This window comes from Pezoporus wallicus, unplaced genomic scaffold (assembly GCF_028554395.1).
Source record: "Pezoporus wallicus isolate ANWC-B61680 ecotype Strahan unplaced genomic scaffold, APGP_CSIRO_Pwel_v1 contig_6783, whole genome shotgun sequence".
NCBI classification, from domain to species: Eukaryota; Metazoa; Chordata; class Aves; order Psittaciformes; family Psittacidae; genus Pezoporus; species Pezoporus wallicus.
The window spans coordinates 2,751,368-2,766,004 of NW_026637555.1; the positions used below are offsets into that span (position 1 = coordinate 2,751,368).

General features: G+C 41.3%; 1 protein-coding gene across 4 annotated transcripts in view; it reads left to right on the forward strand.

The window, feature by feature from the left end:
- Positions 1-14,637, forward strand: part of LOC130597664 (cadherin-4) — a 451,693-nt gene that overhangs the window by 299,142 nt on the left and 137,914 nt on the right. The window contains exon 1 of one of the 4 annotated variants that reach the window (XM_057406398.1): positions 3,524-3,652. The exons of the other annotated variants lie outside the window; for them this stretch is intronic. Coding sequence (XP_057262381.1) covers positions 3,536-3,652 — 117 coding nt within the window. The 5' untranslated portion in view covers positions 3,524-3,535. Of the gene's footprint in view, positions 1-3,523; positions 3,653-14,637 lie in introns of those variants that run through there. 4 annotated transcript variants of the gene reach the window in all.

A 14,637-nucleotide genomic window follows, 5' to 3' on the forward strand; every position in this document is an offset into this window, starting at 1 on the left:
TTTAATTTAGTCGTTGAATTGCTGTAGTGCCATGCGTGGGTAGGTTGTTAGGCTGAGTGCTTAAAACACCTGCCACAAATGGGTGAATCTCACTTTGATTCCCAAGAGCACAAATGCCTTTCTACTGACATAAGTCTTGCAGCAAAAAACTCAGACACTAAATCTTGCCTGTGCTCTGCATTTTTCCATAATTGCAGAATGGAATAATACAATCTTCCAACAGAAATAAACGCAAGAGCCTTATTTATTTATGCATTCAAATCCAGACTGAAGGGGAATTTGGTGCTTTGCGGGTCTGAGTTTGTCAGTGTGTTACTGAAGAATTTCATTTTGCCAGCCAAGCCTTGTTACTTGCTCAAGGAGAACCACAGTAAGTGAGGTTGGGATTTTAAGGTGATTGACACTTCGCAGACAAATATCAAGGACTTCCATTGCACAGTTCAGCTAAAAATACTGCCCTTGGGATTTTGCCATTTTCCAGGATGCTTTGGGAATAGTAACATGAATGGAAAAAAGCCCGCTAAATAATAAAGAAACACTAAATCATAAAATGCCATTTGATTTGGAAGTGATACATTTCCATCAAACACTGTGTCCCAACTGCATGAAAGAAATAGAACCAATTTTTAATTTTCCACTCAGCATAAAACCTGAGATTCTCAGAAGCCACTCGCAGCAATGAGACTGCTTCCACTCTGATGGAGAAGCATCTGCATGATATTTCAGAAGCCTCAGAATTCATTGGTAGTGTTTCTGATTTTCTCCATGGTTAAGCAGAATCTCAGGATGTTGCTTTTTTAGTCGATTGTGGTATGGGTTAAAGTTGGGTTGGGGTCCAGGTGCATCATTACAGGATCAGTGCTTGTGCTTGACACTTGGTGTCTTAAAACTTACACCCATGTACGTGGGTGATTAGTTATTGTGGGTACAAATCCTGGTCAGATATGTGCTAATAGATTCCTGAAAAGGAAAGCCATCACATAGCTACCAATTTTGCAAGCATGAAAAACTGAGAAGTTTTCAAGAATGAAGGACAGCAAAATCTGGGGTGTAGTGAGTCAAGCCAAGAGCATACAGGGATAACAGACCTTTGGTCTGACCTTATGTCAGATGTTTTAAACTGTTTTGCAGTCATTCAGCATCCCTGCAAGGCGGTGGGGTGGGATATACTAGCAGGTATTTGTGACCCTACCACCAACTGCTACTTGTTAAATACATATTGCAAGTTAGAATCATAGAATTGTTTAGGTTGGAAAAAACCTTTAAGGTCATCGAGTCCAAACATCTTTGCTTAGGTATTTTGTCATACAGGATCTGATCTTTTCAGCCTGTTTCCCTAGCTGGGGATTGTCTTCTGTTCACAAATAAGAAACCGAGGCAGGAAAGATGAGTGACTTTGTTCAAGACCACAGAGCTGTTGCCATGGCCATGAACAGCACTCTCCAGTATCAGCGTCTGGGCCTGTCTTTGGCTTATTTGAAGAATATCATAATGGACTTGAATTTGATGGAGTATTCAGAAATCTTTTGTTGATGGCTCTATTCAGTCACTTCATTTCCTGTCTGGGTTCAGCTGCTACATCTGCACATTGGGTCTGCTAATGTACAGGCTTATTTTCAGAATGATGCAAGGGTGCTTGTCTGCCGTGACCCAGGGACTAAGCAGCAGCTCCTTTTCTCTGCTGGGTCTCAGTCTATTCCTCCACCACCACCCCCGTCCAGCCCTTACATTTTAGCTCCTGCTCCAAGTTCACCTCGGGAGCAGGAAAAGTGGGAAGCACAGAAGGATAAGTACCCCCCGCCTTGAACTGTCGTACCAGGCATACTGCAAAATAGTTCATCAATCACTCCAAGGAGTATTTAGCTGTAATACCCCATTGCACATATTGCAACATATCATTACATCCCCATCCTCTCCAGAAAGTGAGATAACTGTAATAGCCGTTCAGTATGGCTGTCATTATGTATAAAGGCAAAGACAGGAAGGCATAGTCAGAGCTAATGTACACAGCTCATGAAAGCTATTGAAAATCTGTAAAGACAAGAGTGTACATGAAAACAGTAGGTTAATTTGCTAGGAAAAAAAAAAAAGCTTTGGTTTTGCTCATGCCTTTTCCAAAGAAAAACAGTAATAATGAAAAAAGCTGAGACAGGAGCAAAGAATTTGCAACCTGTGTCTTTGCTGCAGTAGCTCATCATTTAACATTCATCACCCACATTAGTAATAGGTTACTGTGGGACTTGGCTTCATGATGAGTTGAAATGGAGTCCCAAAGACATAGTGGCACTGTGGGGGTGTGAGTTTGGATTTGCAGAATGATGGTGCAGATATAACCTTGACAGCTAGGCTGTTGCTGAAATTCACTCTATCAGGTTGGAGTGAGATAGGAAGCAAAAAACCCATCCACGCTTTTTAATTCCTTACTATTGCGTATGTTCTTGCTAGTCTGCACCACTGAAGAATCAAATTCAGCACCTTGGAATTTCAGATGTCAGCTTTTAAAATTTTAGACAATTTACTCTTGGGATAATTTTAAGCTTTCACTGCTGCAGTTAATTGTTTTATTTATAGCTGCTGAGATTTTCACTGATAAAGGTGTCACTGTCTAAATCCTTTCTCAGCTGTCTCTAACTCAGACTGATGAGAGCTGTAAGCCTTAGATGATGGGGCAGCAAAGAAAGGAAGTGCAGTAGTTTACCACAGCTTTGTTAAAGGGCCCATTTCTTTGCAGTTTCTTCTTTTCCATAGCTCTTACCACATTTTTAATAACATTCATATTTGTTGTTAACTTCCTTAATTTTCCTCCTATTTGAACAGTAAGACAACTTAAAAACAAACAAACAAAACCTTAGATTCTATTAAGGAAAACATTTTGCCCAAGGCAGTTTGGGTATCTGCAGATGGTACTGAATGTTTTGGCCCTTGTTCAGCCAAACAGAGATTTAAGTACGTGCCTAAATTTCAGCCTTTAAGTAGCTCCAGTGGCACTTCTGAGTCTATTTAGTGTCTGGAAACTAAGGACACGAATAGTGCCATGCTGAATATAGACCAAGCATTCAGCATTATGCAGTACCAAAATCTCTGGCCATGCTTACAGTTTTTCTTCTTAGATTCTCTATTTTACTTACATTTCTTTTCATGTACTGGAAGCATGCAGAGACCACACTTCCAGATGTGCATACACATCCAAGCTTTTGCATATGTCATGCAAGCATACTCCTTTTTTTCCTAACCAAGCCAGCCAAGCAGAGCTTGGTTTCAGGACCAGGTTGGACGGGACTTGGAGTCAACCTGCTCTAGTGGAAAGTGTCCTTGCCTGTGGCAGGGTGTTGGAACTGGATGAGTTTGAAGATCCCTTCAACACAAACCAGTGTAGGATTCTGTGAATATCTTTTCCCTTCACAAACTAACAGAAACTCAGGCACCCCCTAAAAGCCCCTGCAGCAGCTGGGCAGGGTGAGCTCACCCTTTAAGAGGGACGGGGATTTGACCGCAGGTGCAGGTGGTTTTGACATCTTCTCCATGGGAAAGTGAGATGTGTTTGACTGCAGCAGACCCTGGCTGTAGGTATTCTGTGGAAGAAGCCTCTAGGAGGAGTAGGGGTTCATGCTTCATGAAGGATGAGAGAGACATGCTGGCAAAGGACTTCAAGGTGAGTGACTTTTTGGAGCATGGTTCAGGGCTCAGCTAAAAGTAGCTGGAAAGCAAAACAAAAGAAACTGCTCTTGCTCAAGTGTCCTGTGTAGAAGAGAGCAAGCTAGCAAAAGCTTGAAAATGAGGATTTGGTGTGGATTGTGGTGTCATTTCATATCAGTGGAGGGCTGCTGGGCATGGTGAGTCTGTGCAGTGCGTGTGGCTGGGCTTCATCACTAGTTCATTCCTGGATGCTGATGGGCAAGTGAGAAGAGAGCAGCTGAGGGTAAGGACTCAGCAAAGGCTGTTGTGCCAGTAAGGTGATGGCTTAGAAAACTTTTATATTGCACGTGTAAGGGGTTTCTTCCCTGCCTCAGGTCTGTGCATGGTTTCTGGGAGATATATATGTGTGTGTGTATGTATATATGCATATGCATATATATGGGGTACAGCTGGAAAAGAAGTCATGCAGAGTATTCAACCTTGTCATAATGAGCCATCTGGGTGTAACCTCCTTTGCAAAGCTTTACCTGATTAATTCCACTTTGGAGACTGGGTTTTGGAGGCTAAGCCTCAGTCTCTGTGACTCAAGATACAGCCCCCTAAACTAAAAGTCTCTAGGGGAAATATTAGACCCTTAAATGCCATAGTGCTGGGACAGTTTATCTTCCTAACTCCTTTCACTCGTAATATCCACTCATTTTAAACAAAACATTACTTGACCTTAATGAGGTTTTTGCATCTGTGCTTGGTTTTATAGCCCTTTTGAGGTGTTTTGTCATTGACATCTCCCTTTGTGCTTTGAGGGTTTGTGATCTATAACATTTGTTTAAGCAAAGAGGCTAATTTTATTGTTGTAAGAAGTGGGGCAGTTTAAGGAAGGAGAAAGGTCATGTGGGCTTGTTGTTTCTGTCCAAAATGTCCAGAAAATGAAAGGCACACACTGTGTTGTGAAAAGATTGAGCATAAGGTCTGTGGTTTGCCCCCTTAGAGAACTGGCAACCTATGGTCCTCCAGCAGCCCCCTCTTGGCTAATGAAACTGCTCTGGAGAAAGATACAGAGCTGCAGTGCCCCTGTAACTATGGGACTTAGAAGAATTCAGTGGAAATGGCCAATTTGCTGTATTTCCAAGTCACTGTGAAAAGTGTGGCAGCTAAAAGGCAGTATTCCTGACCACATTAAGCTGCTCGGAGTTATTTCTGAAGTAGTATCACTGGAAGCGTGATAGTAGAGAGAGGGAAAGAAGTTAAGATTAAGAATCTGCACTAAAAAGTGTTCCTAGTTAATCTACAGCTCTCTGAAGGGATTTCTGTGAGTTGGAAAACAAAACTAAATGTTTGGCCATCTTACATTTTCAATGGTGTGGCTTGCAGTGAAGTGATGATACAATTTACTTACCAGTAAGTGGCATTCAACTGCATCTAATGAAAAGAAATTAGAAGAATCAGACATCATCAGAGAGTAACTCTTTTATGGAATATTATAGCAGTTATTATTTGAAAGCAAAGGATTGAGAAGCAAGGTGGCAGTTTTCTGTCAGTGATGGGGAATGTACCCTCTAATGTCTCCACGGAAAAAAAAAGCTGCACCAAAGCATTCCCATTCAGCTTGATGGCAGAAACACTGTTCGTTAGCATCTGTTTTTGCAGGGAAACTCCTGTTAAGAGAGGAATTAAAGTATTGGTGGAAGCATTTCTAACAACTGTCTGAGTTTACCAAATATTTTTCAGACAATGTTATGTTTATGGCACAGACTTTTGTATGCTAAAGGAAAAGGCAATTCAAAATGTATGAAACACCTGCTGTCTTTTGAGCACCTAAGGGAGAGGATGACACAATGTATATGGATTTCTGAAGTCATTAAAAGAAAAATAACTTTTTGTTATTCCTTTTGAACCACAACGCATGATATCTGCAAATATTAAAACATTTTCTTATCATTTTTTAATTAGACATGAATACAAAATTCGACATTGGGTTGAATACAACATGCCATTAGGAAATCGGCTCTTTTCCTTCTCTTTCTGTATCTATCCAGTTGTTAAATGTCCCCCTCCCTTCCCTTTTTTTTTAACCTCTTGTTCTTAATGAGACTTCCTCCTTCTCCCTATGACTCTTTATGTAAGCAACCTTGGCTCTTGATTAATCAGTAATTAGGGAAGGAGTCGTACTGATTTCAAGTCTCTAGTATCGTACTCTTCAGCTGAAATTCAGAACTAAAATCTAAAGGAAAGTCATAATGTCAGTATTATGCTATGTCTAACCATATGATGACAAAATCACATCAGAGTCAGACCAGGCAATATCTGTTTATGCAGACACAAATCTGTCCTGCTTGATATCGAGTGTAATATAATCATAATTCATTCCCACAGCTGCTTTCCACACACATTCCCCATTATTGCCTGCCTTTTTCGTGATCAGCATTCAATATTTCACCTTAAACTTTACTATGCCATCTGTCATCTTATCTGACGCATACTGTTTCACTTCATGTTTGCTGAGCAGTTAGGGCCTAATTCAAAGTTTAATGAGCCCTCATTAACCTCTGTGAGCTTTGGATCAATCCCTTGTAGTCTAATATGGTAATAATGCCAGGGTATTATGGAGTTAAAAGCTCTCATACAGTGGTCTGAGGATAAAGTCACTGCAGGCGTGCTGCTTAATGGGGTATTAATTGGATAGAGGGTATTCATAAGTACTGAGCACTGAGTGTGTATGTTGTTGGAAGAAGAGAATAAATGCTGGATGGCATGATCTTAAAGGAAGGAAAACTTGAGTTTCCTTTTGCCTCGGTCTTTACTGTGTGTTATACTGATTCTACACTATGCATCAGACATTTGGGGAGTTAATGCAGACCGGTGTGAGTTTTGTGGCCCAGGTTAGTGGGTGCTGTCGGTCACAATTCATCCTCCCTCTTGTACGCCTGTTCTGAAGTTCTGCCTGCTTTGACTCCATCAAAATTGCTCTTCAAGAAACAAATTATTTGCAAAAAGGTGGTAGCATTGGAAAGGATTCATCAAAGGGAGCTGCTAATTACACACAACAGCTTCTTTATTTCCCTTTTTCTTGTCTGGGATACGGTGCTTTCAACACATCATTTAGAGGAACCTAAAATGTCTAGTCTGAGCTCTTGATGCCAGTAAATCTCCCATAAGCGAGCCATTGAGGCTGGCTTGTGTTTAGGTGGACTACTTAGAAGATTCCCTTGAGGCTGTGCTGACAGAAGACCTACCCCAAGGCATGTCAAAGCAGCCCATATGAAATATTTTGTAATGTTTTCTCCTTTTTACCCTATCCAGATTTTAAAGAAATTTTAATTCTTGGAGGTGCTGTGTTTATTAAAAGCCACAAACGGGAGCTGTTGGGGCCAGGGGTAGAGGAGGCTGCTCACAGCAGGGCTGTGCCTGGTCCTGCTCTCCAGACCCCTTCTGCCTTTGTTTCCTTTCCATCTGCCCTTTACAGCCCTGACCCATTCAACATGCCAATGACCCGACCAGAGGCAGAGCTGGACTCTGGCTGCAGACACTGCATAGGCTCAGCCTGCCTGACTCCAGTCTCAGCACTTACCCGTGTTGCCCAGATTGCCTGTCTCAAAGATAAGAGCCCTGCTGTGCCTTGCAGGGGATTTGTGAAGACAAACACGTTTCTGTATTTCTTTGTGTCAGGAGCAGTGCGGTGATAGAAGCTACATCTCTACCTCGGGCAGTGTACAGGGAAGGATCAGGCATAGCAAAGAATTAAACCCTGTTGATTTAGATTCCCATATGGCCCAATGGGAGTTAGATACCTGGGTGCCTTGGCAAATCCTGCCTTTAAAGTGTGGATCGTCATAGCTTAGGACCATTTTCTGTTTCTTCTCTGCTGTGTCAGGAGATAGGCCCTTATAAAAAAGAAAGACAGAAAATGTGCATGGCCCTCCTTGACTTTTTATGCTGTTTCAGATCTTTAAAGGTAAAAACACATGAAGGAAAGAGCACAGCAGTGTGGGAACATCCACAGGGCAGGAGTGAACCTCAGCCTGGGGCTGTGGAGCTTTCCTGATGCCGTCCCAGTTCCTACCCATAATGCAGAATAAGGAAGACTGTGGACTCAGATGCCGACCTCTGAGTTGTAACAATACATGTGGACAGGGATAATCCACTGTTGGTCCTCAAACCTGCTCGGGCCTGAGGGAGAGAACACCTCATTCAAAGCTGGTGGAAATGGCCAAACTACCCTGTGAAAGAGGGCGAGGGCTGTTAGTTCTGCCTGTCCCAGTGACATGGGTCCCACCTTCTCACTGGTCTGACTCTAGCAGACGTTGCTGGCTTTCATCAGGGAAGGAGGACTGGTTCCTTTCATTTATTTATCCTAGATATTCCCTGCACTTCTTGCTTTTTCCTTTCCTTCTGTGAAGCCACAGATGTACCAAGTCCTGTGTTCCTCCACACAGCCAAGTGCTTTTCCCTTTGGGCTGCTGCTCAGTCACTTTTTCTCCATATAGGGAATTAAAAAAGAGCAGTCACATATGTAACCATTATAGAAATATTTTTCTGGAAACTCCCAATACATGTTAACTCCAGAAGATGGCCCAGTTCTGTCTTGCCCTTAAACAAAAGGCTGCGTAGTAGTTGTCTCTATACTGCTTGTGCCAGCCTGCAGTTCTCAGCACCAGTTCTTGCCTATCCCAATCCCATATGTGTGAACGTGTATGCTACAAAGAACTAGGAAGTTCTGCTTGATTTGGGTGCTGTCTTCTTTATTCGTTGCTTGATGAAGCAGCTGCTAAAATAAGCCTTCCCTTTGAGTTCTGTAATGCCCTTCTCTCCCCTCCGGAACCTGCTTTCTGTGTGTCTTGATGTTCCCAGTGCTCCCTTTAGACTTGTCTCTTCTCCCTCCATTTTGGGTCTTATCTACTTGTGCCTTCACATTTTAATTTTGCTGTCATGTGTTCCTGGGAACTTTTCCCCATGTGTTTTCCCATCTTGGATGGTACCCACACTGCTGCTCTGCTACACATAAACCCTAGAAACTGTGAGGCCAACTCTAGTTCTTGCACCTTCAGTCTCCAATCCTACATCATTCCCAACCTTTCTCCTCAGGCACAGGAATAAGGAATATTTAAAAAAAAAGCTAAAAAAATTAATTTATAAAAAAAAGGTAAATTTGCAGTGACTCCAGGGATTAAGAATGTAAATACAAGGCAATTGGTGACGAAACCCAGAGCACTCCACTCTTGTCTCTCCTTGGACTTAGCTACCAGTTAAATGTCACCACTCCAGTTTTCTTGAAAGGCTGCTGTGTTTTCTCACAGCACAGTGTGGATGCTAGTGTGGATATTTTACAACTGGGGATATTGCTTTAAGGGTTGAATTAAAGTGTGGGAGATTTAATGAATCTTTTTCATTCAGTCTCTGTGGCTGGGCTTTTTTTATTTATAATTATAGATCTGTCTGATTGAGAAAGATGTTTATCCATTCAATTTGATGATGAATGATCAAGAAGAAAGTATGGACAGGATGCTTTTAGAGGCTTTCAGCCCTGTAGTTTTAGCCACTTATGCTGATAGCTCACGCTGGAAGATGGAATGTGAATCAGAGAAAACATGGGAAATAATAGGAGGAAAATGCAGACTCCATTTCTGATGAGTTATATTAAACCCAAAGATCTTCCACTTCATAGAGATATTATTGAAGTTTTATGCAGCTTTTGAGATTATGACAAGCTGAACAACTTGTTCTGGCTTGATGCTCAAGCTCCATATGGTACTACTTCAGCAATTTGATGTGATATTATGAATAAGAGTGCCTGAGTAGTGAAATGTTTGGGGTTTTTTGTATCATATTGGCCTTCTGCAGTAGATGTTAAAAATTAATTCTATTTAGAGTAAGGAAAGGGGGGAAAGAAACCAGACCTGTGGGTTGGTCAGGTGTGAAACCAGTTGCTGTTTCAATGACAGCAACCAAATGGAAATGAATTTGTGGTGATTAAGAGATTAGTTGCTGACAGAATGCCTTGGACACGTGGGCACAACCCGTGTTCTACAGGCCCTGTTCTCCTTTTAAGTGTTCTCTGGTACAGCACTAATACTGTCTTTGAGGAAAAATATCTTTATATGTTAGTTTCTATGTTCAGGACTAGTGGTCTGCAAATAATAATTGTTATGCAAGTGGAAATTAATTTATGTGTGTAAAAATAGAATTTTAGGACAAATATGTAATCTCAGAGAAGTATATTAAAGTAATAGCAAAAGATAATAAAATCTCAATGTACTTCTGTAGAAGGGCCATCACTATTCCTTACGTTACTTTTCTGCTAGTTATAGGAAGTTCCTTCCTTGCATTGTGTTGCTAAAAGCAGTTCATGGATAGCAGAATGCGATTGCTGAAATTTGGAGGATGAAGTAACATGAAGTCTGGTACAATTCATATGTAATGATCTCTGTTAGTGTGTTAAATTGTGTAGATGCTGCAAAGTGCTCTTCTAAATACATGCATCAAACAAGGATGGATTTGAAATAATCCCTTGTGTAAAACATGTATCTGGACATAGCCATGGTGAATGGAGAAGAAATGTTGGCACATGGCTGTTCAAGGTCCTTGTGAGCTGGAACTGTCAGTGCTGGTGTGCCAAGAGGGGACAGGACCGGTCCCCCAATCCAGAATTGCTATGAGGGGAAGAGGTGGTGCCCGAGCTGTCTGAGGATCCATAGCTTTATTCTCTTTCCTATAGCTGAAAGTCTTGAGCTGCTGTGAGAGACTGAGGCTTTGGCCCAGCAGCTTAGAGGATGTCAGTATTGGGTAATTTTACCAATTCTCTGTTAAATGTACTTTAAAATGGACAAAAAAGATCATTTCCCACTCTGCCCGGAGTAGAGACCCTAGAGATGTGTGTCAGGCACTGGCTAAAGACAGATGAGCCTGCGACTGTTGCTGTTGCTCTTGAAATACTTGCTCCAAAGCAAGAGAAAAGTCTCCTGACTCTTGGGGTGTAAAGGAGGATTTTTTTACACATGCACCAAGATTGTGGTCTCTGTGCCAGCTGCAAGGGAAGGAAGGTCTGTCCTGTGGACAGCAGGACTGGTACTCCTCCAAGGTGGAGGTTGGCAGCTAGAACCAACTTTACCTGCAGCAGAAGGTGGCTGCTGGGGCCCAAACCTGTGGATCTCTGTAGCTGTGGCTTCATGGAGCCTGCCCTAATGTAGGTGCTGTTCTTTGTAGTGTGTTTTAGTTTCCTCAATATGCAGTTAATAAATAATAAATGTCCTTTTAGTGGGGGGGGGAGGTGGGGAAGGGGTTTAAAAAGAATAAGGATAGCTGAGACCAAAGTTTCCAGTTTTTGCATATGAAACTCACTTGGGTGTGAACTTTGCACAAAGGCTGCATGAGGAGGAGGGAAATGTGGCCAGGGAGCATGAAGATGATGGGTTAGATTGATGCAGAGCTGATCACCTGAGTGTTTGTGATGCTGGAATAACAGGTTGTACTGAATGCATGCCTTGAAAATTTGACCCCATTTCTTAGTCTGAATTAGGCGAGTTTTAAGGGACAAATGCTGCTTCGAACACACCCTGTTAATAGGGAAAAATGTCTGGGTTTTTTTCTTTTTTAATAATTTTGCAACAGTAATTTTGGGATTTGTCATGTCTGGATGTTTCCCTGAATTTCTTTTTTCCAAACGACATTTGGTTCAGAATAGAGCTTTAGTTTATAACATCTTGGTTTTCTGCTCTTGAGGATTTATTTTTTTCTTGTTCTTAATATATTCCCAGTTGGAGTTTAGTTTCTGAAAAAAATATTCTGAATTTCTGCAGTGATTTTTAGCAGTTGCACCCTTTTGTGCATCATTCTGCCACAGTGTGAACATTTTAACCTTTTCTTAATTATTAGCATTTCCATTCCTGCTGTTCATTAATCTACACTGGGCACGGACCATGATGTGTCACCCAAGGATGCTGCTGCAGCAGCCACTCAGCTCTTGCTCTGTGGAAACCCATGGGGCAGCTACCGCTTCCCTTTTGAAGTCTGAACTTAAAACTGATTTATTTCAGAATGGGTAGGTTGGCTGCTTGTCCTGGTGAGTTATCTCCTTTTGGTAAGCTACTTGAAGTGCTAGATAGGCTAAAATGTTGTAAATCCAAGTTGCTGTTACCGCTTTTCAGTATTAAACAATGCAGAGCATATTTGTAATACAAATACACAAAAACCAATTGCAGCTGAATTATGGCTGACACGTGGTAAAATGTAAAACAGCAAACTGATAGAAATTAAGCAGTAAATTATCCAGCAAGGTTGAGGTCCAGCCCCACTTCCCGTGGCTCCAGTTCTAACTGTAAAATGTGGCTGAGTCTGTAGCTTTAGCTACCTGGGTTTTGTTCTCAGATATTTAGTAGTACATGCTCTCAGACTTCTATTCACAACTGAATTGCGGGCAGAAATGTTGTTGATGCTCAGAGAAGTCTAAATGACTTGGCAAAAGTCAGGGTATATTTGAGAACTGAACAGTCTCTCAAATGCCTCAGCGTAATTCCCATGTCCCCTTTTTTTGCATTTGCTCTGGAGTTGTTAAGATACTGCTGGTGGTAACTGGAAACCAGAGCTGATAGATGTTTCTACAAAGCTGAGTTTTAAAAGTAAAATTCAGCCAAACTGAGATTTATTTTGATTATTCACTTTCTATACTATCATCAGCATTATATGTTTAGTAATGAACAAAGGCAGTGGTTCTCAAAATATGACTGTATTTGAACTGAAATTAAGATTCCAATTTTTATGTAGGTTTAGTTCTTCATTAATTTTCTGCAGATAAAGAAAAAGCCCACTTTCTAAATAGCTTTTATTTAGAATACACCTCGGTTGTGTTCCTGAATTGTAGTTCTCACAATTATTCAGAGCCAGGTTTCTAAACTATTTGTACTGAAAATGTATTGGTGAGAGTAGAGTATTACTATTTTTTCAAGTCTAGTACTGGGCAAACTGTGCTGGTTTTGATGTTAATGGTGAAGCTTCATTTTCACTTCTTCAATCTGCATCATGTCTAAAATAGTACTGCAAAACTAACCAGGAACATCACTGCATAAAAGCTGAGCAAACTGGAGTATGCCTTAGAGACAGTGATTTTCCCCCGTTCCAATCATCATGGTTTCAGTTTTCATACTTTACTTTTTAATACTTTACCAGTTGCACAGAAGCATGTATTCCCTACCACCGTCCAAAGATTTTCGTCCAATCTCATAACTTTGTCCCATTCCCTCCTGCATGGAAACAGTGAAAACTGTATTTGAATCCAAACAGTCTTTAATTTCCCTAAGCTAAGATCTATCTGCAGCCAAGCCATATTTGAACAGCTTGCTGCGTTCACGGCTTCACTGTGTTTTGAACATGTTGCCTTGTTTGGATGGCAGGAGGTTAGGAGAAGATGGCACCGCTCGAATACGTGCCCTCTTCAGAGAGGTGCTGGTTGACCCTTGACTCCTTGTTTTCATGTCTGATGAGGAGTGCTGTTGTACATACACAATTATATTGGCTGTGTGGTAGGAAAGAAAAATTACTTTAAAAATTCTTAGTAATTGGAAAAAAGGAAGAAAAGAATATTGCAAAAACAGTCTGCTTACTTTGGTGCGTGCTGATGCTGCACCTGCCAGCAAGCACTAGCAGGGCTTAGTTCACTTGATTAGACATTACTCAGGGGAGATTTTGGGCCAAGTTTCCAGTCCTGCCAGTAGTTTTTCTCCAGTTCATTAATTAGAAGCTCTACCTGTTTACATAATGATGTGCTGGGAGAGCCTTTTTTCAGTGCGTTGCCATATTAAATGTCACGATGCTCTCTTGATCACATTAGAAATGTCTGACCAGAAAGTCTCCAGCATTTCAGGACACTGCGTGTGACCCATGGAAGCGGGTAGTTGATGGTGGTGCTATTGAAAAGTCAGTCCAGGCATATTTTCTGTGGTATAATTTCTCAAAGCTCAACTATTTGAAAGTCAAAAGATTTAATGCTTTTATGCATGCAGTGATTAAATTTAAACTTGTGTTCTCAAATGAGATGTTCTAATTCAGTTTTGCTTAGAAATAGATAACTGTAATTTGATTACAAGTCAGGGTAGCTGAGAATAAGCAGTATTGGTGTCAGCCTATCTGATGACGGGGACTGGTCCTGTGCAGGATTATACAAAGTTGGTATGAAGTTGGCATCAACATGTGTAACATTTTGGCAGCTCCCTGCCAGAATAGTGCAGGTGATCTGGTGTATGACAGCGTGCCAGACAGGCAGCTCAAGCAGAAGCATGGGTGTTTTTCAGGCAGGAGCTGCACAACAAGCAAGCTTCGTTGCAGGATACACACCTTTCTACTTCAGCCACTGCCAGCCGTGTACATAAACTAGTGCAAATCCCAGTGTGAAGTCCCTCCAAACTGTTTAGCCTCATAGGGTCTCTAACCAGTTTGTAATAAATGTGGAGATGCCAGGTTTACCTTCGTTTTAAGAGTGGCCGTGATGGGGTTTGTATCTACTTGGCCTTTTCTGACAACTGAGTATTGACATCCACAGAAGTAAGCACATTTGATGGTACATACGAAGTGAAATCACAGCTTGCACTAGGGTTCTGGTAACAAGTTCATATAGGTACATGTAGATTTCTGTAACATTGGTTGGAGAAAGATATAGGGCTGCTAGCGGGAAATATATTTAGGTGTGTCTTTTTCTTTCTTTTTATCAGGGACCTGTCTCTATTGTGATGTGATTGGTGATTAATTTCTGTGGATACTAGTATTTAAAAGGATTTTCCCTCGTCTTTCCTTTAATGCCTTTTTGCTGAATGTATGCTTCAGTTCGTTCTGTTCTAGACTGAGATTTGTTGAAAGGGATGGGGAAGAAGGTTTATATTTCCCTTTCTGGCAGCCTGAGCTATATGTGGTTTACGTAAATTCTTCTTTCAGCATAGAATATTTAAAGGCAAAAACTCCCTTTTGTGTCTGTAGAAGGGTAAAATCAAGCTTCTCCTGTAGAGCGTTTCAAAGCAA